Source organism: Dasypus novemcinctus, chromosome 22 (assembly GCF_030445035.2).
Source record: "Dasypus novemcinctus isolate mDasNov1 chromosome 22, mDasNov1.1.hap2, whole genome shotgun sequence".
In the NCBI taxonomy this organism is placed as follows: Eukaryota; Metazoa; Chordata; class Mammalia; order Cingulata; family Dasypodidae; genus Dasypus; species Dasypus novemcinctus.
The window spans coordinates 58,656,194-58,681,674 of record NC_080694.1 but is presented as its reverse complement, the minus strand read 5'-3'; the positions used below and the strand labels follow the sequence as shown (position 1 = coordinate 58,681,674).

The following is a 25,481-nucleotide window of genomic DNA, read 5'->3' as shown; positions in this document are numbered from 1 at the left end:
CTACTACACACTGATTCAAATGGCTAAAATAAATACTGGATAGACCCAGTGTTGGGAAAAAGTGGAAGAACTGGAACTTTCCCTTACTGCTGGTAAGAAGGTAAAATGTTGCAACCACCTTTGAAAGTAGTTTGTTATTTCACAAAAATATGGCATACTGCGACGGTTTGCTCAGTCGGTAGAGGTGGGGTCTGGCTGCGGATGAGGGGCCGGTCCAGCTCAGGACGAGGGGTTGGTCCCGCTTGGGACGAGGGATCGGTCCCGCTTGGGACGAGGGGTCGGTCCGGCAGCAGACGAGGGATCGGTCTCACAAGGGGTTGCGCGGTTCGGCTGACGGGGTCGCCCGGCGAAGCCGGCGACGAGGGGGTAGCCCGGAGAAGCAGGTGACGAACTGGGGACAAGGGAGGCCAGGCCCTTGTCGGGGGCTCTCAGGACTGGAGGGCGCACGGCAGAAGAACTACCGCGGAGACAAGGTAAACACACAAGTCCACTTTATTGAGGGAGAGGCAACAGTTTTATAGGGGCTGGGGAAGGCTGATTGGTTGAAGCCACGCCCTGTTCTGATTGGTTACCGGAGAAAGGTCAGCGGGCGGTGCTGGATGGGGGAGGGGTGGTGGTTAGGGATTGGCTGTCGCTGTTGCTGGGGGAAGGGGCAGGGTTTAGGGATTGGTGGCTGCTGTTGCTGGGGTGGAGGGCAGACTTGAGTTTCCCGCGCATGCCTGGCTGTTGCTGCTGTCGGGGGAGGGGAAAAGGGCAGACTGGAATTTTCCACCCTGTGCCTGCGCAGGGAGGAAGAAGAAGAAGGGTGCCGCCCCACAAGGCATCGTGTGGCGCCATCCGGGAGGAGGGGAGGCCGCGGAAGCATGGCTGCCGAGAAGGGTAGACCCGAGGGCACTCTGCGCCCATGCCGAGCTTCCTTCAGGGGTGGCGGTGGGCCCGACCAACCACCCTATTATGGGGGCAGCGGAATTAGGCCTACCGCGGCCGCTCCCCTCGCCAGGCCAGCAAACCACACTTCAGCCCGAGGGGTGACCGCAGCATACTACTATCAAATGATTTCATTACAGAAAATCAAAATATCCATACAAAGACTTGTACATAAATGTTCACAAGAGCATTATTTGTAATAACCACAAATCTGGAGACCACCAAAATCTCCATCAATGGGTGAATGAATAAACTAACTACAGTTCAAGCATAAAATGGAATACTACTCAGCCAGTAAAAGGACTGAACTAGTGATATGTTGAACCACATGGATGAAACTCAAAGTAATTATGCTGAGGGAAATAAGTTGTCAAAATTGCAAAACGAACATCTTTGGTTGCCAGGACTTCTTCAACAAATACCTCACAATCTGTTGGCTCAAATAACAGGAATTCATGGTCTCATGGTTTTGGAGGCTAGAGGTTGAAAGGCAAGCTCTCACCAGGCCATGTTTTCTCCCAGGATCTGTAGCATTCTGTTCCTCATGACAACTGTTGGGTTTCCCTGGCTTGCTTTTCTCCTGACGTCTTCTCTAGTGGCTGTCTCTGACAGACTTCTTCTTCTTCTGACTTCTGGCTTCTACTGACCACTATGACCAGTTTCCTTTGCTTAGAAGTTTCTAGCCACATGGGTTAAGGCCTGCCCTAATTTACTTTGACTGCATCTAAGTAGGATCTTCAAAGGCTCTATTTTGAAAGGAATTGGTTCATAGCCAAAGGAATGTAGATGAAGCATTGAATATATCCTTTGTTTAGTCTCCAACAGTGAATGGTTACATGCAGATTAAACTTCTAGAAAAATGAAAATAAGTTATAGTAACAGATCAGTGGTACATATGTGGCAGGATGAATGGAGTGCAAAGGAACAAGAAGAAACTTTTGGAAGTGAAAAATATGCCAATCATAGTGATTGTAGTGATGGCTTCACAGGTATACACATATGTTATGAAGTAGTACATTTTAAATAAGCAAAGTTTAAGTATGCAGTGCATTGTGTCAACTTGTACTTTCAAAATCTGTTGAAACCTACTTTGTTGAAAATATTTATTGAGTCAAATTTCTAAATATTGATGACATTCCAGTGCTTTGGTGCAAGCATTGAGTATCCCATTTTCTAGAGAAATGGCTGCTCAGAGGGGCCATATTTTAGATCTTCACTGTGAAAAAGGTGGAAGGAGCTCCTGAACTGTGGAGCTTGGATCATTTCTCTTCCACATTCACAACCCTACAGAAACTCCCCACACAATCTAGGAAAATCCGTCTCCTCCAAATATGAATCCCAAAAAAGAAAATCAGTTTACTGCTATACAAAGGTACTAGATGAAAAATGAAGACGTAGAGCAATATAATTGCTCCAACAATGAAAACACATCAGAAAATTGTTTCTGCAAAGCAGATCTAAATTGTAATATAACATTACCAAAGGAACTTAAAATTTAGTAAAGCAGTTACATCTAGGGAAGGGACACCATGGTGTAGTGCACATGGGAGCTCAGCAGACATGGCCAGGGAATAGGAGGCTGTGCATAAATAGCAGAAAGGTTTAAAAAATGACATGAGAACACAGAAAATAATTATGAAAAAAAGACGGAACTTTTTAGAAAAGAAGGCAAATAAATAATGAGGAGAATGTAGGTGAACAGACACCACAAAGAGCAGAGGATGGGGCACTGCATATAGAAAAGAAGAGCAAGGGAATTCTCCTATAATGTTAAAATAGACATGATTTTTTTCTTAAAGGAATTGCACCAATTTATATTTGTCACTTAGGTTTATTGGTCATTTCAGGTTTTTTTCTCTCATAAATGATCTATTAATATTCCAGTCTATTTGTATGACTCATCCAAGTTCGTATGTATTTATTCATAACATTTATGTAGGGAAATTTATATATGGGGTGCTCTGTTTGATGATAATTAGTGAAGGCATTCAAAAAGGAAATACGAGCTGAGGTTTTACCCTTCTGGTCCAGGCAGTTCTAGATGAGCTCAGTGGTTTTAACCCAACTATTGTGGACTCTGGTACTTCACTCTGCTAAGAACAGTGGTGAATTCATGCAATAAGAAATACAACCAAAGATTTTATCTGTTCACTTAACAGGGAAAACTGAACAAACGTCTGCCGTGTGTGGGGACGGGTAATTACTGATTTCGTTGGTGCAGCTCCTGTGACTTATAAAACTTGATGGAACATTCTGCCCCATTCTATGGGTAGCCCCACCATGTCTACTGGAAAAGACGTAGAGCTTCTCTTTCCCCTGGATACTATACGGATGCCCCTCACTGGTTGTTATCCATTATAGACTGGTACTCCTAATAGATCTATCAAAGGAAGTCCTTTTCCATCAGAGAGAGATTCTACACAGAATCCAAACCATGGTATGACAGGGACTTAGGGAGGGGAAGAAAAAAGAGGAATGGAGGGGACAAGATACTACGATTAGAGTGAGCACAAACCCATGAATTCCTACTTCCTTCCTTCTTTCATGTTCCAACCCAAAATACCAATCAGCACGTTTCACCAAAAGATCTCTCTATCCAGCTAAACATTTCAGTTTTCAAAATGCTCCTCCTACCTATTCGACCAGCAGAGAAAGCTTTGGGTATGGAACTAATAATCTTAGTGCCTCACAAGAAGTTTAATCCTGTCCTAACCTAATATAATTAAGGATTCTATCTTGTGCAACAAGTCCAAATACACATGCAACCTCACCCCAATTGTCCCAATGATAAATGCAATGTTCAGAATTTCTTTCATCAGCTTAAAAACGTGATAAAACTATAGAAGGGCCCCTACCTAGGAATTAACAGATGAATCCCAAGAACGATAACAAACCATGTCACATCAGACCCAAGCAAAGGAAGAGAAATGACCTTTTCCTTCATCATGCATTCATATAATTTCCACAACTCAGCCTGAGAACTTCTCTTTATGGTTGATCTCTTTTCTATTGTGGATTTTCTCTCTGGGAGGAGGATGTATGGAGGAGTGTGCATGTCGTGAATGAGCTTAAATTAATGGAGGTGTTAGAGGAAGAGGCAAGATAATGATATGTAGTATGACACAGTACTCTACAGGAGACTTTACCTGGAATTTAATGGCATTCATACCACAAATATTGATTAAATCCCTGTGCAGTGACAGGTACTAGGGGGTAGAGTTGGAGCCCTTGACTGTGAGAACTGCACATTACGGTAAAGTATACCAATGATAAAGTGTAAATGTGTATGCAAAATGAGTGCTATAAAGGAAGAAAGAAGTTCCCATGATAGAGAATATTGGGCAGAGGAGAGCTATCTACCTATGGAAGGGAAAAGCAGTGTCCCAGCATCCCTGAATGTAACAGGAAATATCCAGTATTCAGAGAATTTAGATGAGTCTCCTCTTTTCCTTCAGAACCCGGTGTATGACTGGAGCCCTGACATCCAGGGAATCATCCTCAGTTGCACCTTCTATGGTTCAATTTTCTTCCAAGTTCCTGTTGGATACTTCTCTGGAATATACTCTATAAAGAAAATGGTTGGCTGTGCAATGCTCCTCAGCTCACTATTCAACCTGTTCATCCCACTGGCTGCTGACCTTGGCAAAACTGCAATCATCTTGTGCCGAGTACTCCAGGGTATCGTCCAGGTATCAAGTCCATGCAAAAACTGAACTAAGGTTAAGTTCCTGCAAGTGCCAGAGATCAATTGACTCGATTCTTCTCATTTCAGAATACAGTAGCAACAGGTCAGCATGAAATATGGGTCCGATGGGCCCCCCCCTTGGAACGAGGCCGACTTACCAGTATAAGTACATCAGGTAAGGGCTTCGGACCTTGAATGCTGGAATCACACTTTTATTTAATGATGTCATGTTCTTCCTTACACCCTTAGGAAACATATGTTTGGAACTGCCAAAGGCCTGGGAAATTATCTATACCAGAATCCTAGATTTAAACAAACAGAAAATGCCTAGGATAAAGAAGGGGCTTTCTAATCCCAAGCAGCAGAAAAAAAGAAAGAAAGAAAAGCAAATATCTTATTCTCTTCTGCTTAATGTTATTCTACACACATTTCTTTGGCATGAAATTGTTCATTGCTACAGTGAGGCCTTGGTACCTCCACCTGCAGATGTCTGCATTAATTAGGGGTCCTCTTTGTGTCTTCTCACTAGGGTTTGTACTGGGCCCCTTCGTTGTACTCTTGGTGACTGGATTAATCTGTCAGTCCCTGGGCTGGCCAATGGTCTTCTATATTTTTGGTGAGTCACTTTCTAAAAAATCCTAGTTATTATTCAGAATTAAGGTAACAAAAATAAAAACCTAATATAATGTAAATACTCCTATGAAATTATTTTTGCTAAGATGCATTAAACCCATTGAAAGCAGAGAAAGAAAACAGCATTTATGAAGTTCTGATTATAAGCCAGGTATTGTGAGGAACTTCCGTTGCCTTCCTGTGCCTTCCCAGCACTGGGCTGCTTCTGATCCCTCCTTCTCAGCATCATCCCCTGCAGACCTGTCCTCTTCCAATGCTCACTACCCCTTGTCTTCAGAGTTTTGCCCCAGGCTCCTTCTCCTCCAGGGCTCTATTCCCTCACTAGAGGAAGTCATCCGTGCTGAGGGTCAGTTGTCACCATGTGTCCCTGATCAAGTAGCCCGGCCTTTCTGAGTCTCAGTTCTCTCCATTTGATAATGAGCTGCTGCTTGCATCATACAGATTTTTTGAGGGTTAGATAGAGACATCCAGAATGCACAGGCCCCTAGTGGGTGCTCATGTCTTTCCACTCACATTTTCCCTTGAGATTGGGCTCTGAGGTCACAGTGTGAAGAGAAAAGACTAAATTGTCAAGGTTTTCCTTGACCACTGCTAAAGGGTGTTGTAAAAACCTAAAATCTGACAAGAGGCTATAGCTTTCTACCTAGTCTGGCCCTGTTCTCTCTAATCCCAACCTGCTCCCACCCTCCACCCATCACAATGGCCCCCTATATAGAGCAACGGTACCTACTCCTCCCGCTGCATGGAGGGTCCTTGGCCCAGAAGTTCTCAGCTGTTTCCCCTCTTCCCTGAGCAAGGCACACATCACCCTCTTTCCCCTATAACTTCTCTCCTTTTCTCTGTCACTGTCTGACATCTAATACATTTCACTACTGCTTAAAAAATGATTTATTTATGTATTACCCCCTTCCATCCCTCCCCCTTACCATCTGCTGTCTGTGTCCATGTGCCATGTGTTCTTCTGTGTCTGCTTGTCTTCTCATTAGATGCTTTTGGGAACCAATCCTGGGACCTTCCAGGGTAGGAGAGAGGATCACATTCTCCTGCACCACCTCATCTCTCTGGTTTGCTGCATCTCTTGTTGCCTCTCCTTTGTATCCCTTTTTGTTGTGTCATTTTACTCCACCAACTCTCTGTGTGGGCCAGCACTCTGCATAGACCAGCACTCCTCTTGGGCCAGCTAATCATGTGGGCCAGCTTACCTTAACAGGACACCCTGAGTTCGAACTCTGGACCTCCTACATGGCAGATGGGAGCCAATCGCTTGAGTTACATTCACTTTGCACTCACTTATTTTTTTAATGATCATATTTCTTTTCCACTAAAATGAAAACTCCTTGAAAGTCAGGATTTTTATCTGTTTTATTCACAGCAGTGACCCCAGATCCTAGAATAGCTCCTGCCATATAATGGGGTTGAATAGAAATTTCTCAAATGAATGAAAAGATTTCTGGAAAATTGACCAGTGAGCTCCACCTACTCCCTGTCCTAAGCCAGGGTCCCCTAAGGTCAGGTATTTAGTAGAGGAAGTTTAGAAACAAGAAGCAAGCTGGCCAACTCCTCTAGCACCCAAGCAATGCTGGAGGCCTGGGCTGTATCTCAGGAACAAGACTGCGCCCAGCTCTCAGAGCTGCTGATTGTCCAGCCTTGTGGGAATAGCTGTGCAGCTGGCCTGGACTTTGTGTGTTGGAAGATATAGGAGTCTGTAGAGATGAGGGCTGAGGGTGGGAGGCTGAGCTGTCGTGAATAGAGGCACAGCGAGGGGAAGTGCTTAGCACCATTTACTTAAAGTTCATTCTGGAGGCAGGGACAGTGCTGGATGCAGGGTGGCCTGTAAAAAGTGAGAGCTTTGTAGCAAAGTCTGAAAAGAGAAAGAGGTCAACTCTAGGATTCGTGAACTAAAAAACGTCATTTAGGAAAGAGTCCTACCATGCCATAAATGATTCTAATACTAATTGTCCCGCTTTGACAGGCATCTGTGGCTGTGTCCTGTGTCTTCTCTGTTTTTTCCTGGTTTACGATGACCCAAAGGACCACCCGTGCATCAGCATCAGTGAGAAGGAGTACATCACCTCCTCCACCATCCAGCAGGTAGAACCCAGACACTCGGCGTCACACCCCACCCCCAGTTCTGTCCAGGCATGTTCCAGAGGGTTTGTTTGAGCTAATTCTTCATGGGTTCCTTTCCAGTTCAGTTCAAGGAGACAACCTCTGCCGATCAAGACTATGCTTAAGTCTCTTCCACTCTGGGCCATTTCCGTCGGGAATTTTGCTTATTACTGTACAAATAAAACTATGCTTCTGTATGTCCCAATGTTTATCAACTCCATGTTTCATGTTAACATAAGAGAGGTGAGTAAATCTGTTCTCCCTTTACCCATATCTGTGCTGCATTCTCAGTCTTTGGTACTGAAGTCACAGCAGCATGTTTAGCTGATGGTCTTTACCTGGATATGCACCACTTCCAGTTGTGATGCCAGCACAACCTGTGACAAAAGGCACAGGTGTCTACACCATGCCTGCCACCTGCTACCGTGTGCCCCACAATCATTACTGCCATTCACTCTCTGACTGTACTTGCCTACTTGAAAGCTCAATGCCACCATCCCCTGCTGGTTCTGGTCTCCTTCCCTGAAAACCCTGTGGCTAATCCCTGAGGCCTACCCACCTCAGCAAACCAAGCCCTGACTTGGTTCTTGTTCTCCAAGGACTGGCATTTCTTATCACAGACCTCTTCAGGTGCAACTTAGAGAAGCACTGACCCATGGGCCCCTCCGTTGCATGGTGAAGGGTTAACAGAGAAGAACATTTAGAAATGGAATCTGGAGTTTCACTTTGGGGCACTCTGCAGTGAGCATCCATTCACCCAGCCTAAGGCCAGTGTAACAGTTTGATTATCTGAGTTCTCTGACTCAGTTTTCTCTTCTACGAAAACATGGGCTTGTTGTAAGGATGAGCAGCCCAAAGTAAGCACAAGGCACCTTTGCAACGGCTATGGCTGTCACCTCTCTGTTTCCAGGGCAAGCACTTCCCATTTCCAACGCCCTCTTCCTACCTGCTGCCCAGTACTCTCAGGTCTCTGGTGCTCAAAATAGAAATTAGGCCGATTGTGACAACTGTTATTGGCCTCAAAACTATTTTCCTCTCTCAGGTTGTGCAGCCCCAGTGTAATTCTTGGGTTGAAATTTGATAGTTTTCTGTAAGAGAGTGTGGGATTTAAATACTTAATTTCAGTGCAAGAATTACTTAGTTGTCAGCAGTTATCTTTCCTGTCATAAGCACTCTCAGATTCTTCTTCCCCAGAATGGGTGGCTGTCTGCCCTCCCCTACTTGTTTGCCTGGATCTTTGGCATCCTTGCAGGCCAGATGTCAGACTTCTTTCAGTCCAGGAATATTCTCAGCCTACTCACCATTCGGAAACTCTTCACCTCTCTAGGTAAGGACCAGCCAGGACTTTCAACACAGGGCAGGGGGAGTCACTTCACCCCATCAGGGGATTCTCCTGACTGTGTCTTCTGCAACTCTCCCCAGGGCTTCTCCTTCCTGCCCTCTTCAGTGTGTGCCTGCTTTACTTGAGCTCCAGCTTCCTCAGCACTATTATTTTCCTGATACTGATTACTGCAACCCTAAGTCTCAATACAGTTGGAACACTTCTGAATGTGTTGGATATCGCTCCCAGGTAGGTTTTTTTTTTTTAATTATTTATTTATTTTTAAAAATTACATTCAAAAAAAATATGAGGTCCCATTTAACTCCACCGCCCCCACCCCCCACTCCCCCCACAGCAACACTTGCTCCCATCATCGTGACACATCCATTGCATCAGGTAGGGTTTTTAAAAGTCTCTTTCTTTCTTGCATCCAAGTTTTCAAGGGGGACTGATGATTTCATTCACTTTGAAGTTTAAGGCCAGCAGGCCAAAGGTTCTGGAGCAGCATTTCTGCAGGTCAGGCACGTAACGGAGGAATTAATTCTGTATATATTAGTACGTGTATGTGTATGAGCCTCTTGTGTACTTATGAACATGTACTGCTTAGGAATTAAGAACACAGCTCCTGGAGTTAGAGGATGTTGGGTTTCAGCATCACCACAGCCGTACACCTCTAGCAAGTTACTTTCCTTTCTCTGCCTGTCTTCTTGCCTGTAAAATGGGAGGAAGAAGAAAATACTTCCCTCTTAGGAGCATGACAATTAAATAGTTCACATCAAGTATGTGGAGTAGTGCCTGCCCCAAGCAAACACTCTCCAATTGTTGGCTGCTCCATTGTATGCATGACTATGTCCTATGATCTCCTCATGTCAGCCTACCAATATTAGTCATTTTTTCTTTACACATAAGGAAACTGAGGTTCAGATAATTGTGAGCCCAGGATCTCAACCCTGGTTTGGGATTTTCCTTGGGATTTGAATCCAAATTTTTTAGACTCATCTCTTTTTACCCTGCTAAACCTTGTTTAAAGAGATAATAAGGGTGACTAATGGATGCCTCCCTGCCTTTTGCACAACCCCATGTGTGGCTGTGCACATTTTGCTTCGTGGGCTGGGTACACCCTGGAGAACACAGATCTGATATGTACAGAGTTCTCTGAAGTTGTGTTAGGCAGTAGCCCTGGAGTACAGAGGCAAAATCAACCAAGCATTATCCTCTTTCTCATAATTCTATAAAGAGTACTGCCTGTCAGATATATGTGTGGTAAGTGCCAGGGCAACGAGGACATAGGTACATTTGATTTATCCTGTTTGGAGGCCCTCCTAAAAACTATTTGGAGTTGTTCTGATTATTTGACACAGTGCACAATATCAGTGCACAATATTCAATTCAAAAAGCAAGTCAGGTAAAGAACTATACATAAATAGATAAGGGAAACTATAAATAGCTATCATTTATGGGGTACTATTTGTGTGCCTGGCATGCCCCAGTTTGAGTGTGAGACTATTATTCACATTATAGCCTGCATGAGGAAGCAAAGTCCCAGGAAGTTAACTGATGTAAGTCACATGGCCAGGAATAAGGTGAGTGATGGCTCATGTGTAGGTGTGCCTGCTGCCAAAGCTTACTGGCTGTAGTTCCTCACTCAGTAGGGATACCTACCAGTGCCTGCTCAGTAGGATGTGAAATACCTCTGCCAGCAGAGGTGTGGGGAACATCTGACTTGACCTGAGCTGCAACATTCTAATGGACCAAATCCATATTACCCAGGTACTTTGAAAGTGTCAGAGTCAGTACATGACAATTTGGTAAAAATTCTTTTACTGTGAAGCTACTTCAATGTCATTCTCTAGGGCTTTTAAGTTTTATGTCTCAAGCCTATTGATTTCTATTGCGCTAACTAATTTTTACTAGTGAATGGAGACAAAACTTATTTAAAAATGCATGTTCCATATCATATATCTCTCTTCTCTATTATAGGGAATACTAGCTTTATGCCTTTGGGGTCAATTTTCCAAATTGTCCTCCTAGGGGAATTTGATCTTTCTTAGAACTTAAGAGTTGTCCAAAGGGATTGCATCCCTTGGGGAGGAACATAAGCATCAAGAAAGGACTTCAATGGGACCTCATAAATATATTTTTAATGTAATATTATTACAAAGTCAATAAAAAAAAAAGAAAGGACTGGAAGGAAGAAGAGTAATATAGGTGTGCTTTTGTGTAAATACTGGGATATTAGAATGAGAGAGATAGAGGTGATGTGGCCACCATCTCCTTCAGGATATCAAGAATAGAAAAGCACAGGGTTTTTAAGGTAGTTTGTTGAAATTTGGATGTCACTGTCACCCCATTGACACTCTTAAAGGGAGGCTATACCAGAGATTTAGGTTGTTTTCAATGATTTGTGAATGATAAAATGTGCAGACCTGAATTTCCCTACACATGGAATGAACTATAGTCAGATATCTGAGTTCTACTAAATCATAGTTCAATGAAATGCTAAAACCATTAAAATTTCACCATGGGGAGAACCAACAAGATGGCGGTGCAGTAAGGAGCTCCTAGAGTCAGCTTCTGCTACAGGGCAGTTAGCAAACACCCTGAGCTCTCTGGAGCTAACCGCAGCACCTATCTAGGGGCTCCAGGAGAGTAGAAGAGCATCCTGCAACGTCCTTGGGGGAGTGGAAGGAGGGGTCTGCTCGTGTGCAGAGAAGACTCATAAGTAGAGTGCTCCACACCACAGAGGCGGGTGCCCATCCTCCACTGGAGGCACAATTTCAGCTACTGATTAGTAGACTTGGCTGGCTAAGATATAACCCTAGGAACAGCTGGGGTGTGAACCAGCCCAAGTCAGAAAGAGGCCGGTAGCTCCCATTTTGACTCCGCATCCAGCCTTCAGGGAAGCCAGTATGACTGAAACTCTCAGTGTCCACGGGAACCAGTTTCTTTCACACAAATCAGCCTGTAGCCTTATCCTAAGCTTCAGCCCCACCTCTGGCAGGGAGGAGGCTGAAGAGCCCTGCACCAGCCTATACAGGTAACTGGCTTTACTTGTATATAGGCTTTGGCCAGCATAGACTGAAAATCAGAAGTCTACCAGGGCAACTGCAGTCATCTTGGACCCACACTGCATAGCTGGCTGCCCATACCTGCAGTTCCATCCCTGCCTAAGGCAGGGGAGAAAGGGGTGTGAAGCTTCATCAGTCTCTCTGGGCAACTACAGTCTAGGCCTGCACTTGGACTTTCCCACACAGCTGTGACTCTCCTCTGTCCCTACCCCTGGCAAAGGAGAAATTTGGAAGAAGCTTCATTGGTCCCTGGTGCAATGAAGGTAGCTTGAGCCTCTACAGCTTACAGCACCAACTACATGCTAGGCTCCTAATGCATCACCAGCAAGGAGAAAGGATAAGAAGCCTTAAACTAAAGAGAAAAACTGCACCCAGAAAAAAATACTCTAGTAAGCCAGATGCAAAGACAATCAGATGATATTATCTTATCTGTAGCAAATGTTCCACCACAGTGTGGTGTGTTGATGGAGGGGTGTCGATTGGGAATTCTGCACATATGCATGATTGTTTTATAAGTTTACAACTTCTGTCATAAAAATATATTTAAAAAATAATAATAGGTTGGGTTGGGGGAAAAACACAGCAAATGTAAGATAAGAACTATGATTAGTAGTAAGATTTTGACAGTGTTCTTTCATAGTTTGTAACAAACATCTCATGACAATGCAAGGTGTTAGTGGAGTGCTGATGTATGTGACCCCTGTATGATGTTATGCATGTATGCTTTGTAAGTTCACAACTTTTACTATACACTTAATTGTTTATGTATGTTCATATATAAATGATATAAACATAATAATAATTGGACTGGTTAGGGGAAAAATTGTTTAGTAGTAATATTTTGACAATGCTCTTTAATTATTAGTTTAAAAGATTTCACAACAATGCAAGTTATTGGTGGTAGGGTGAGTTATGAGAGTCCTGTATGAGGTTATATATGTTTGTTTTGTAAGTTCACAACTATTATTATACACTTATTGTTTATGTATATTTATGTATGAGTGATATACTTCAATAAATTTAACAAAAAGAAAAAAGAAAAAAATTTCACCACGGGCTGCTGCAGCTGTACAATAAGCCATTTGAGGTGAGTTTTCTCCATAGAACTGTCCAAAATTAGAACACTCTCAAGGTTGTTTCTATGCCCATACCATATAACAACCAGGAGGATTTGGCATAAAAAGCTCTTACCTTGCTATCCTAAGAGCAATGAGCATAGTATCCTGTGGATTTTTTCAGAGGAACTGTCATGGATTCAGCATTCTTGACACTGGGGTTTCTGCTAACATCTCTGACCTTGGAATTAAATTATCTCCTTCTGTAAAAATTTCAAATCCTCTCCCACAGTCACATCACTATTGAACCTCCAGGTAGGACGGGGCAGCTTGTGGCAAACTGATTCCCCAGCTAATGCCAATTAGGAAAGACCAGAAAGCACTCCAATGTATACACTGACCAGCATCGGGGAGTAGCAGAGGGAGCCAGGACTCCTGAGGGTAGCACCTCCAGAGATGAGCTGAAAATCCCCATCAGGGCTTTCCTGTGGTTTTGCCAATCCTGAGGGCTGGAAGGAAGCTGTTGATGTTGGTTAGGTCCTGGCAGAACTCTAATGCTGTGGAGAGAGAAATCAGCAAAGCCTTTGGTAATTGTGCAGGACTAGGGTAATAATACTGAAAATTTGAATGGCCTTAAACACAATGTCAGTTTCCCCTTGAGATAGCTGTTGCACTGGAGGCCAATGGGAGAAGAGGCAAAAAAAACAAAAAAACAAAAAAAACAGAAATAAACAAACAAAACTCAGTGATAAACCTCTGAGAAGCATGGCAGAAATTCCCATATTGTTTCTGCTGAGAAGACAAGAGCCACCAGGATTTTGAAGGACCCAGGTGAATAGACTGAACTCTCCATTGGAAACCAAGGAGAGATACATCTGAAGGACAGTGGTGATCTTGAGGTAAACTCAGTCTTATCAAAGTTTAACGTTAGCCTTATCTCAGCTTATCCTCTAATTAGATTACAACTATCAGATCCCTCTTCTCCAAATCTATTGAAGAAAAAGCCCATTTTTTTTTTTTCTGGAAAGAGATAACAGTTTTTTCTGGAGATTCTATAACTTTTTTCATTCACAATGTCCAACATTTACTAAAAATTGCTTGGCATGCCAAAGGACAGGAAAATGTCATTAAAAGCCAAATAATACAAACAAACTGCCACGAGAAATACCCCATGACTAATAGAGATGTTAGAGCTAACAAACATGAAATTTAAGAGCTGTGACTTAATTATATCCAAGAAACCAGGGACACACTAAAGGAAATACATGAGATAAAAATTTGACCAACATTGGAATCTCTAACAACAAGCAAATGGAAGTTTTAGAAATGAAAAGTAAAATGTCCAAAATTAAGGGGTTGATATATAGATGTAAAGACAAATTCGCCACAACAGATGACAGGACTGGTAAACCAGGAGACACATCATAAGGAAATATCCAATCTGAAGTATATAGAGAGGAAAGAATGGCAAATAATGAGAATAAGAGAAATACATGGGAAGCAGATGTGGCTCTAGTGCTAGAGCTTCCACCTACCATATGGAAGGAACTTGGTTTGAGCCCTGGGGCCTCCTGGTGGAAAAAAAAAAAGAAGGCAAAGTGTGCTCACACAGCAGGCCAGTGCCAGCACAAGTGCCAGCGTGAGTGCCCGCTTGGTGAGCCAGTGCTCTGCTCAAGTGAATCACGTATCAAGATATTGACACATTAAAAGAGAGACAAGGGGAGAGTCAAGACGAAGTGAAGCAGAAACCAGGAACTGAGATGGTGCAATTGACAGGGAACTTCTCTTCCCATCAGAGGTCTCCAGGACTGCACCCTAGCTAATCCTAGATGAGAAAAAATGAGAAGAGAAGACAACACAGATAGGAAATACAGCAGGGCAGGAGAAGAGGAAAGGGGGGTAAATAAATAATAAATCTTTAAAAAAAAAAGAGGGAGAGAAATATAGAACACAGTTAAAAGGCTAACATATTTATAACCATGATAGCAGAAAGAAGGTAGAGAGAAAATGGGACATAAGCAAGATTTTAAAAGACAACAGCTCTAAATATTCTGTAAACAAATGAAAGACAGTAAACTACACATAGATAAACCTTGTGAATCTCAGTCATGATAAAACATAGGGTTTAAAATATATAGAGAAAGAATGCTGAAAATCAAAGAGTGAAAACTCTAAAAATTAAGCAACCAGAGGAAAAGACATGTTGCATTCATATAGGTAGAATGACTAAAATGAAAAGGATAGGAAGTGCCAAATGTCAGCAAGGTGGAGCAAACCAAATACTTATATTGCTGGAGAGCGTGCAAACTGGTACAATCATTTTTGGAAAACTATTTGCCAGCACTACTAAACTTGAGGAAAATGATGTATTTTTCAGAACAGCACCAAGAATTTTGGCATTCACACATAACAAACAAACATACACACACACAAATCATCATCACCACCACCACCATCATCATCATCATCATCATCAAATTTAACTCCTACCTTATAGACTTCTCAGAAATCAATTCTAGCTGCACTGAAATTCAATTGCCTATATGAAAGATAGAGTGTAAAGTTTTTAGTAGTTAGCACAGAAAAATATCTCTTCTAAAACTATACTCAAAATGAATGATAAATTAAAATAAATTACATTTGAGATTTTAAAAAATGATAATTTTACCATTAAGATGTGGAGAGACATTAGGAAAGGATATCAGAAGAAGAAGTGCTTTACTTTGTAACATGGCTATGTTTACCCTTATAATAATGCCAGTCATAAAATATATTTTTAATACTTTTCATAGATGAAGGGGTTCATGAAGACAAAAGTGACAAAGGCTCAAGAAAGTCATAATTTGGCCCTGATTCCCACCTGAAAACCCAAGGATTATATTGCTAAAATGAAGAAGGCAAGGATGGGTACTGGCAAAAATGAATGGTTTCTGTCACTGTCTGCGCATCTGGCTCCTCAGTAACCATAAATATCCTTTTTCAAAGTCTTAGAACACACTCTCCTCTCCAGAAAAGATAACAACTCAATTGTATCAAAAGAGACGGTTCTACTCAGTGGCTCAGGGAGCCCATTATCCAAGAGCACAGGGTCCAGGCTTGCCTTATCTCCAGTCAGGAACCTGTGAACTAACAAACAAGCTACACACCCATTTCAAATTTAAATTGTAAAGGTGGAGTGGGAATGGGTAGCCCTAGTGAAACAAAGCCAAAACAAAACACAGAGCAGAAGAGAAAGGAAAAACTAAAAATGAAACCAAAATAAAACAAAAGAGCCCGTCACTATCATAAAAGGGAAGCACTTGAAATGCAGAGCATTCAATGCGGAAATCTGCTGGGCAGTAAAGGTGAAGACTCCCTGTTCTTGAACAATCCATTAATAATTCTGTGATTAGACACTGGCTTTGCTCTCCAAAAAGCAACCTTTTATTTTTCATGGCTGAAGGGTCTGACGCCTTCCCTACCCGGTGGCTCTATCTGAAATGGGTGTTGGAGAGCTGCCCCTCCTTGGGATTGTGCTGCTCTTGTGGCTCATTTCCAGCGGAAGTTCATTTGAATAAATAAGAGTTGACCAATCACAGTTGGGTGTAAATGAGGTTCCTCTCATTAACCTAAACCAGTTCCCATTAACAAGAGGTTGCCTTCTGAATTTCTAAAATGCATTTGTGGTTTTCTCAACTCTACTAGGTTTCACTCTAAATATTATCTATCTTCTGTAATAAGTGAATGTTAATGGAATTTGAGAAGTAGCAATGGGAAATCCATGAAATCGACCTTTATCCCTCTTATAGCTGATTTGACTAGGCTGGCTTTTCCTGCAGCATTTGAGTTGCTTTACATCTTTGTATTGTCATTCTTTTTATGTATAGATATTATGGATTTTTAAGAGGAGTTACAACTTTAACGGGATTAATGGGAGGACTAATGGCTTCTACTTTGACTGGCATCATCATTAATCAGGTAAGGAATTATTTTTGAAATATTACTTATACAGAGAAAATATACATGAAAAATATAAGAGGAGACTTCAGCAGAGGATGAATTATGAGGTTTTTAAAATGAATTTTTCATTGAAGAAGTTGTAGAAAATAGAGTTCCCATATAACCCCACCCCTCCACACACTCACACACAAATTACCCTATTATTATCAGTGTAGTTTAGCAGAGTGCCTTTATTAAAATAGATGAAAGCATATTAATATATTTATACTATATTTCACGGTCCATAATTTGCATTAGAGTTCACTGTGGTACACAATCCTGTGGTTTTATAAAAATTTTAATCCAGTAAAGTTTTCTATTTAATTATATTCAGATATATAATTCAGTGTTTGTTAAGGACATCCACAATGTTGTGCTATCATCACCCCCATCTGTTTCTAATACTTTTCCATCTCCCCAAACAGAAACTTTATACTGATTAAACATTAACTCCCCATTGTTTACCACAACCCCAGCCTCCGGTAAACTTTATTCAAGTTTCTGACTATGAATATGCTTATTCGAATTATTTATCAGTGAGATCGTTCAATATTTATTCCCTTGGATCTGGCTTCTTACCATTCACATGATGTCTTCAAGATTCATCCATGTTGTCACATGTATCAAAACATCATTTTTTAATGTGGGGTAATATTCCGTTAGCTGTATATACCATATTGTATATTCTGATAATCCATTCACATATTGATGGACACTTGGGTTGCTTCCATCTTTTGGCAATTGTGAAATAAGCTGCTGTAAACATTAGTGTGCAAATAAGTTTTTGAGTCCCTGCTGTCAATTATTTTGGCATACACATAGAGTGGAATTGTTGAGTCATACAGTAATTCTACACTTAACTTCCTGAAAACTTGCCGAATAGTTTTCCACAGTGGCTGCACTATTTCACCCCTTACTACCAAAAATGAACAATGTTCCTATTTCTCCACATCTAGTCAACATTTGTTAATTTCCCTTTTTTAATAGTAGTCATTCTCTTAGGTGTGAAATGATATCTTATTTTGGTTTTTATTTGTATTTCCCTAATGGCAAATGATGTGGAGCATCTTTTCATGTGCTTATTGGTCATTTGTATTTTCTTTGAAGAAATGTCTATTCATGTCTTTTGACCATTTTTTTAATGGGTTTGTTTGTCTTTTAGTTGAGAACTGTAGGATTTGTTCATATAAACTGGAAATTAGGGCCTTATTGTATATGTGACTTCCATATATTTTCTCCCATTCTGTAAATTGTCTTTTACTTTCATGATGAGGTCCTTTAATACACAAAATATTTTTATTTTGATGAAGTCCCTTTTATCTATTGTTTCTCTTGTTCCTCATGCTTTTGGTGAAAAGTCTAAGACCATTGCCTAACACAAGGTCCTGAAGATGCTTCCCTATGCTTTCTTCCAGTAATTTCATAGCTTTGGATCTGATATTTATGTCTTTGATCCATTTTTATTTAAAATTTTGTATGTGGTATGAGGAGGCCACTCACCTTCATTCTTCTGCATATGGATATCCAGTTTTTCTATCACCATTCATTAAGAGATTATTCTTTCCTCATTGAGAAGACTTGGCACTCTTGTCAAATTCAATTGGCCATAGATGTGAGGGTTTATTTCTGAACTTTAATTCAATTCCTTTGGTCTATATGTCTGCCCTCGTGCCAGTGCCTTGTTTTATTGACTATTGTGCTTTTGTAACATGTTTTAATATTGTGAAGCATGACCTCTCCAACATCATTCTTTTTCAAGATAGTTTTGACTATTCAGGGACAGTATCTTTTCATATATATTTAATCATTTGCTTTTTCTTTTCTTCAAAGAAGGATTTTGGAATTTTTACAGGAATTTTGTTGACTCTGTGAATTACTTTGGGTGGGATTGACATATTAACAATATTTAGTTTTCCAATCCATGAACTCAGAATATCCTTCCATTTATTTAGGTCTTCTCAGATTTCCTTTAGCAAAGTTTTGTAATTTTCTGTGTACAAGTCATTTGTATCCTTGGGCAAATTTCTTACTAGATATTTGATTCTTCTATTTGCTAATGTAAGTGGAATTTTTCCTTGATTCCTTCTTCAGATTGCTCATTAATAGCATATGAAAAACTACTAATTTTTGTATGTTTACCTTGTAGCTAGTTTATAATGCTGTTTAAGTCTCAGTTTCCTTATTGATCTTTTGTCCAGATCTTCTATTGGTTTTGGAAACTGGTGTTTTGAAGCCAATTAATTTAGAGCCATCAGTTTCTCTTTTGGAATCTGGCATTATATGCTTCCTATTTGGGGGCCCTCCCATTATATACATATGTACTTATATTTGTTCTGTCTGCTTGTTAAATTGACCAATTTATCAGTATACAGTGATCTTCTTTGTCCCTCATAACATTTTTGACTTATCTAATTTATGTCATATATATATATAGCTACGCCAGCTCTCTTGCATGGAATATTTTTTCAGTCCTTTCACTCGCAATCTACTTGTTGCCTTGAAGTTAAGGTTAGCCTCTAGGAAACAGCATATAGATGGGTCTTGCTTTTTGTCCATTATGTACATCTCTGCCTTTTGAGTGGAGAGTTTAATCCATTTATTTTTGCTTTAGAGATGTTGCAGGTTTAAAGAAAAATCATTCACAAAATAGAGCACCTTTATGACATTCTATTATTAACACCTTGCATTGATGTGATACTTTTGTTACAATTCATGAAATAACATTTTCATAATTGCACAATTAACTATATTACATTGTTAACAGTAACTACTGATAATGCACCACTTCTTTCATTTTGCTGTTTGTTCTTTGCAAGTTTTATCCCTTTTTGCTCTTAATTTCTTCTGTTAATGCCTACTTTCACATTTATTTGCTTTTTTGGTAGTTTACCATTGAATCCCTTTCCATATCCTCATGTCTGTATTTTTCAGATATTTTCTTTGTGGTTTCCATGGGACTTAAATTTAGCATACTAAATCTATTGCAATCAAATTGAATGATAACTACTTAATTTTAATAACATAAACATACCCTATTCCAATATTCCTCCATCTTTCCACTTTTTAGGTATGTTTTACAAATTATATCTTTATGTATTGTATTCCAGAACCATAGATTTATCATACCTCTTTATGGATTTCCATTTTAGAAACAGTATGAAATAAAAAGTAAAGTTAAACTCCAAAAATAGTACTGGCATTTATAATTAACCCACATGGATGCCTTTACTGAGGTTTTTTTGTTTTGCTTTGTGCCACCTGATCCACTGTCTAGTGTCCTTTCTTTTAAGTCCAAAGGACTCCCTTTAGGATTGTTTGTAGGGAAGGTCTGCTGGTGACAAATTCACTCATCTTTTGTTTTCTGGGACAATCTTAATGTGTCCCTGATTTTTTGAAAAATGGTTTCACCAGATGTAGAATTCTTGGTTGGTGATTGTTTTCTTTCAGCACTTTACATATTTCAATCTACTGCATTCTTGACTTCATGATTTCTGTTGAGAATTTGGCAATTAATCTTATTTGCGCTCCCTGGAACATGACATGTTTGTTTTCTCATGAAGCTTTAAGAACTCTCTTTTTCCTTGACATCTGATACTTAGATTAGTATTTTGGTTCTCTTTGAGTTTATCCCATTTGGGGTTTGTTGGTCTTCTTGGATTTCTATATTCATGTCTTTCCTTACATTTGGGCCATTTCTGCCACTATTTACTTGAATATTCCTCCTACATCTTTTCTTTTTTCTCCTCTTTCTGGAACTCCCATAATGAATATATTTGTGCACTTGATGGTTGCCCATAGGTTTCTTAGGTTTTTTCATTCTCATACTAAGTCTGAATCCTTTCAATAGTCTTGCCTTCAAGTTCACTGATTCTTTCTTCTGCCAGTTCCAATCTGCTATTGAAACTTTTCATTCCTGTTATTGTGGTGGTTTTCATCCCCAGTATCTCTGTTGATTTCCTTTAAATTTTCTACTTCTTTATCATGGTTCTCATGTTGTTCTTTCATTGTTTTCCTGATATCTTTTATATCTTCCCCTCTGTTTCCTGTTATGTACTTGCACATAATGTTATGTACTTGCACTTTTTAAAAGTCTTTGTCTGGTTTGTCCAGTCTGGTCTTCATTGTTGATGGTTTCTGGATATTTTCTTGGTCCTTTGTATGGGTCATCATTTCTTGTTCCTTTTTGTCTAGTAATCATTTTTTGCACATTACACATTTTAATATTTTAAAATGTGTCTCCAGGATTTAATTCCTGATTTCTCTGGTTTTTTAAGTTTGTATCCAGCTAGTGACTTGACAGAGATTTCCTTGACTGTCAGGATTGTGTTAAAAGTTTCATTTTCTTATTTGACTGTCACAGGTTTACTGCAATACTTTAACTGTTTTCTGAGAATTTGAGTAAGATGGCTCTGCCAGTTTTAGCCAGTTTTTTTGTTAAAGGAGTTCTGTGGAAATGGCACCCTGGAGCACCTTACACCATCATCTTGGTCTACTGGACCCCAGAGATAGCATCAGGCTGTTATGAGATTTTTTGTCACATCAAAAGAAACTTGTTCAAATTAGACATCTCTTCAAACCTATAGGTAGTACAATTTCAAGTTCCAAGTATGGCATGAGCCATCTGTTCATCAGGGTGTTATGCACAAGATGCTATATCTAAGGGTACTCCATCGTATTGTAAACTATAGTAGTTTAGCAACCTAAGATTTAGTATAAGTAACTCTTTTCATAAAGGGAAACAAATGGGAGCAACTGGTCCAGAGAAGCTAGGAAGAAATTCTGAGGGCCACCTGTGGGGGAATATCCTTTAACTTGGTCCTCAGGTGGCTGAATGTAGGGACTAGATGGGACTTTGGGGTGTTCTCTCTTGATTAGTAGGTTCTGTATATAGGAAGGCAAGTAAGGCAATTATTTGGTGAAGAGAAAGGCAGACTGGGAAGTCAAGTAGTTTAACCAAAATAATTTTCCAGGCTCTCCTCCTGGGCATTTCCAAACTGCTTGAAGTTAGATATATTCATGGAACTTCCTTTGGCCAAGAAAATATGACAGGAAATGATAGGTGCTAATTCTGAGGCAAAGCATTAAGAAACAGGAGCCACTCTTCTGCTTGCCACAGCTACAGGTGTAACTCCTTATAATGATGTTACAGTTCAGACTAGAGGGGATGATTTGATTTTTATAAAGCAAAATGGCCAGAATACTGGCTAACCCACTCAAGAAAAATGCATTTACAGTCTGTTCTTGAATCTTACTCCAAAGTTAATTCAAGATGATTTAAAAAATGACGAAAAAAAAATAGACAGTAAAGTAAATAAAGGGTAAAAATTATATAAACTTGAGGCAGAAATTCCTTCAAAAACATGGAAATACAATAAAACACTGTTCAGAATACATTACTAGTTATGTAAAATTTAACCTTGGCTGATGAAAAAGATAAAAGGAAAAATATTTAAACAAATCTGAAACAAAATGTAAACATAATGTCATCTTTGAGTATAGGCACAAATAAATGAAATTAATTACTTCTGCATAGGATCCATGAGTGCATTAAAAGGAAAAGACATCATAATCAAGTAAGTTACTTTCTATGAAAGCAAACATGTTTCAATATTGTACAGTCTATTGATGAAATTGACCTAGTTAATAGACTGAAAGAGAAAACATGTCAGTCATTTTCATAAATGAGGAAAAGATATTTCATAAAATTTTACTAGGGATTAATGAGTATAAATTTAACTACCCTGATATTTATTATTTATAGCAACAAAATTGGAAAACAACTTAAATATAAAGAAATAAGGGATGGTTTATATGTTTTATAATCTAATCTCAAGATCACTAATCAGGTAGGTTATGGGACAGTAGAATATTTATTGGTGTGTAAGCATGTGTATGATATGTATCTAGATGAAAAGACATTCACTTTTGACATTAGTGTTATGTATATAGCAATGATGTTCTTACATATTTTAAAAATTATATGTACATAGACATAGATATAAGAGTAGAATGATAGTGTGATCATCTCTGTGGAAATGAATTATGACCTTATTTTGATGGGTATGTTTTTTCATGTTTTTAAGTGCTTTTTGCTGAGTCTATATTATTTGTAATATTATATTTTAAATGCTAAGAAAACAAAAATTAGACCTCTTATTGATAATTACTCTGCATTTTACTCCCTCAGGATCCAGATTCTCCCTGGTTTAAAGTCTTTATGCTGTTGTCAGCCATTAATGTGGGCAGCAGCATTTTCTACCTTGTATTTGCTGCAGCGGAAGTCCAGGACTGGGCTAGAGACAGAGAACAGACACGCCTCTGAAGGTGCAGTGGTCAGATTAGGCACTGTTGTTGGAGAGTCCACAGCACTAGGGGGGATGCAGCACAAAGAGGAGTTGAGGCTCATCCCTTGGGTAAACTGGGGTGCTGATGACTGAGAGCGGGAAGAAGGTTTGGGGATTGGGGTGAAATGCTGAGTCTGAAACACTTAGGCAACCTGATGGTGCTGGTCTGGAATTCCGGGGATCTGTTGGGACTGGAGATACAGATTTGGGAGTCTGAGTCTCTATCATTGAAAGACAAGGAGAAGAAAGGCTAGTTCTCATTGGAGATAAGAGCTGGGAAGGACTGGGAAGAGTGAGGAAGGACAGTGGAGAATATGGTGTTTTAGAAGGGAGGTAAAAAGAAGGTTCTGAGGTGGTAGTGATGACCTGTGGCAAAGGCCATCAGAGCATCAAATTATATAAAGCTTAGAATTTCCTAATGGATTTGGCAGTGGGTATCTTAAAAGTGTCCCTGGCAAAATTCTGGTGAAAGCCACACATCCACCACTGTCTTGCTAAGAAAATCAAACCTATTGTGAACAGTCCTCTAGATAGTTTTTGTTTTATGTGAAATACATCAGAGAACATGTTGAACTACATCCTAAGGATATCATTGGCAAATCTAAACTGTGGGAGATTTTACAGGTATAAATGATTCAGATTCTTCAACAAAAAAATCATAAAGAATAAAATAAAAGGGATGAAGGAAAGCCAGTAGATTAAAAGGAATTTAAATGGTATACCAATTGTTTTAAAATTGCCTGTGTAAATGCTATAGGGCCCCAAATATCAACGGATGTGCAACACCTACACTCCAGTTTATTGAACTTACCCTGGGCAACTAACAAGGAGATGATAATGCACAACTACCATCCCAAAGAACTGAGAGAGATTACAGCTGCAAGCAAGATAGTCCCATCCATCTGCCCTGTGGAATTGAAGTCCCTTCTCAATTAGAGGTGGAGTGGGCATCAAATTTCAGAATCTTCAGGACTGAAGAATATACTACGAACCAAAATAGACTTACGGCATTATACTATAGATTTATTGTGATTCTATAAACATAAGAACTTATATCATTGATGTGGATGCAGTGGCCACTAGAGGGTCTGAGTGCAGGAAGAGGGAAAAACACGTGTAGTATACGGGCATTTTGGGGACTTGGGAACAGTCCGGAATGACATTGAAATGGCATATACAGGCCATTATATATTTTGCCATAACCTACAAAATTGTGCAAAGACAGTTTAAACTACAATGTAAACTCTAATCCATGCTTATTGGCAATGCTTCAAAATGTATTCATCAGTTATAATGAATGTACCACGCTAATGAAGGATGTTGTTAATGTGGGAAAATGAGGGAGGTGTAGGGAGAAGGGAATATGGGAATCCCCTTTATTTTTTAATTAACAGTTATGTAATCAAAGTATCTTTTAGTTTATTAAAAATATATTAATAAAGAAAAAATCCTTATAAAATATTACAAAAATAAAAATATCATTAATGACAACAGTTTATCTTGACCAAATATTAAAAATAAACACCGTCTTCATATTTAAACATAAATAAAAAAATGATATGGGGATATATACATGGGTGAGAAATCTACAGAGTAATAAAGAGAACTATGAATATCATGAGAGTAGTCAGTTTTAGGGATAAGGGAGGGGGAGGAATTAGAATGGAGCACATGGAGAATCTCTAAGCTGATGGCAATATTTTATTTTTCATAACCAGGTGGTGGTGATTAAAAAGAATGTTTACCTTCTAATAATCCTCTGAGACATACATCTCTTCTGTGATGTTTTCTGTATCTTTGTTACATTTCAAAGTAAAAAAATTAAGGAAAAAAGAATGTGTGACTCTAATGCTTATCTTTCAATTAGTTAATCCTAAAGTTAGGAGACAAAGAGAGGCTGTTATTTTTTTTTTTGGTCTCCCCTCAAACTGTACACACAGGAAATGAGAATGGGATAGCTTGGCAGGAAAGGACTTAGTATACTTGAGACAAGAGGCAATTACTGGTGTATTTAGAACATGTCAAATATATCCTGCTTTTACAATTAAAAAAAAATGAAACATAAAGAGAAAATGAATTGAAATAGAGAAAGCAAGTATAGACAGTCCTGTGAAGGACAAAAGAGAAATGGCTGGTAGCTTTAAGGGACATGAAATTGGGGAGCATCTTTTGAGTGTTTCTTTGTTTCTCAAGATAAAGACACATGCGTGTTTCTCTTGTGATGGAATGATCAAACAGTGAAGAGTCATGGTGTAGGAGAGGGCACAAACACAGTATTGAAGTATTTGAGTCTCCCAGAGGGAGGAAATTCAAGCCCCAGTGCAGGACTTGGCTTTGGGTAGAAACCTAGAGCCCATCACA

General features: G+C 39.7%; 1 protein-coding gene across 10 annotated transcripts in view; it reads left to right on the top strand.

Annotated features, from left to right (window-relative positions):
• The window catches only part of LOC101422437 (sodium-dependent phosphate transport protein 1-like), a 47,498-nt gene extending 22,542 nt beyond the window's left edge, over positions 1-24,956 (top strand). For 3 of the 10 annotated variants that reach the window (XM_004463479.4, XM_071211000.1, XM_071211001.1), the window contains 9 exons: positions 4,383-4,616; positions 4,700-4,787; positions 5,142-5,228; positions 7,218-7,336; positions 7,436-7,597; positions 8,534-8,681; positions 8,777-8,924; positions 16,665-16,755; positions 22,964-24,956. In XM_004463479.4, the coding sequence (XP_004463536.2) occupies positions 4,383-4,616; positions 4,700-4,787; positions 5,142-5,228; positions 7,218-7,336; positions 7,436-7,597; positions 8,534-8,681; positions 8,777-8,924; positions 16,665-16,755; positions 22,964-23,098 (1,212 nt within the window). In that variant the 3' untranslated portion in view covers positions 23,099-24,956. Of the gene's footprint in view, positions 1-4,382; positions 4,617-4,699; positions 4,788-5,141; positions 5,229-7,217; positions 7,337-7,435; positions 7,598-8,533; positions 8,682-8,776; positions 8,925-15,590; positions 16,606-16,664; positions 16,756-22,309 lie in introns of those variants that run through there. The other 7 variants (XM_004463480.3, XM_058285342.2, XM_004463481.4 and 4 more) reach the window with 7 other exon arrangements.
• Positions 24,957-25,481: the final 525 nt, after the last annotated feature.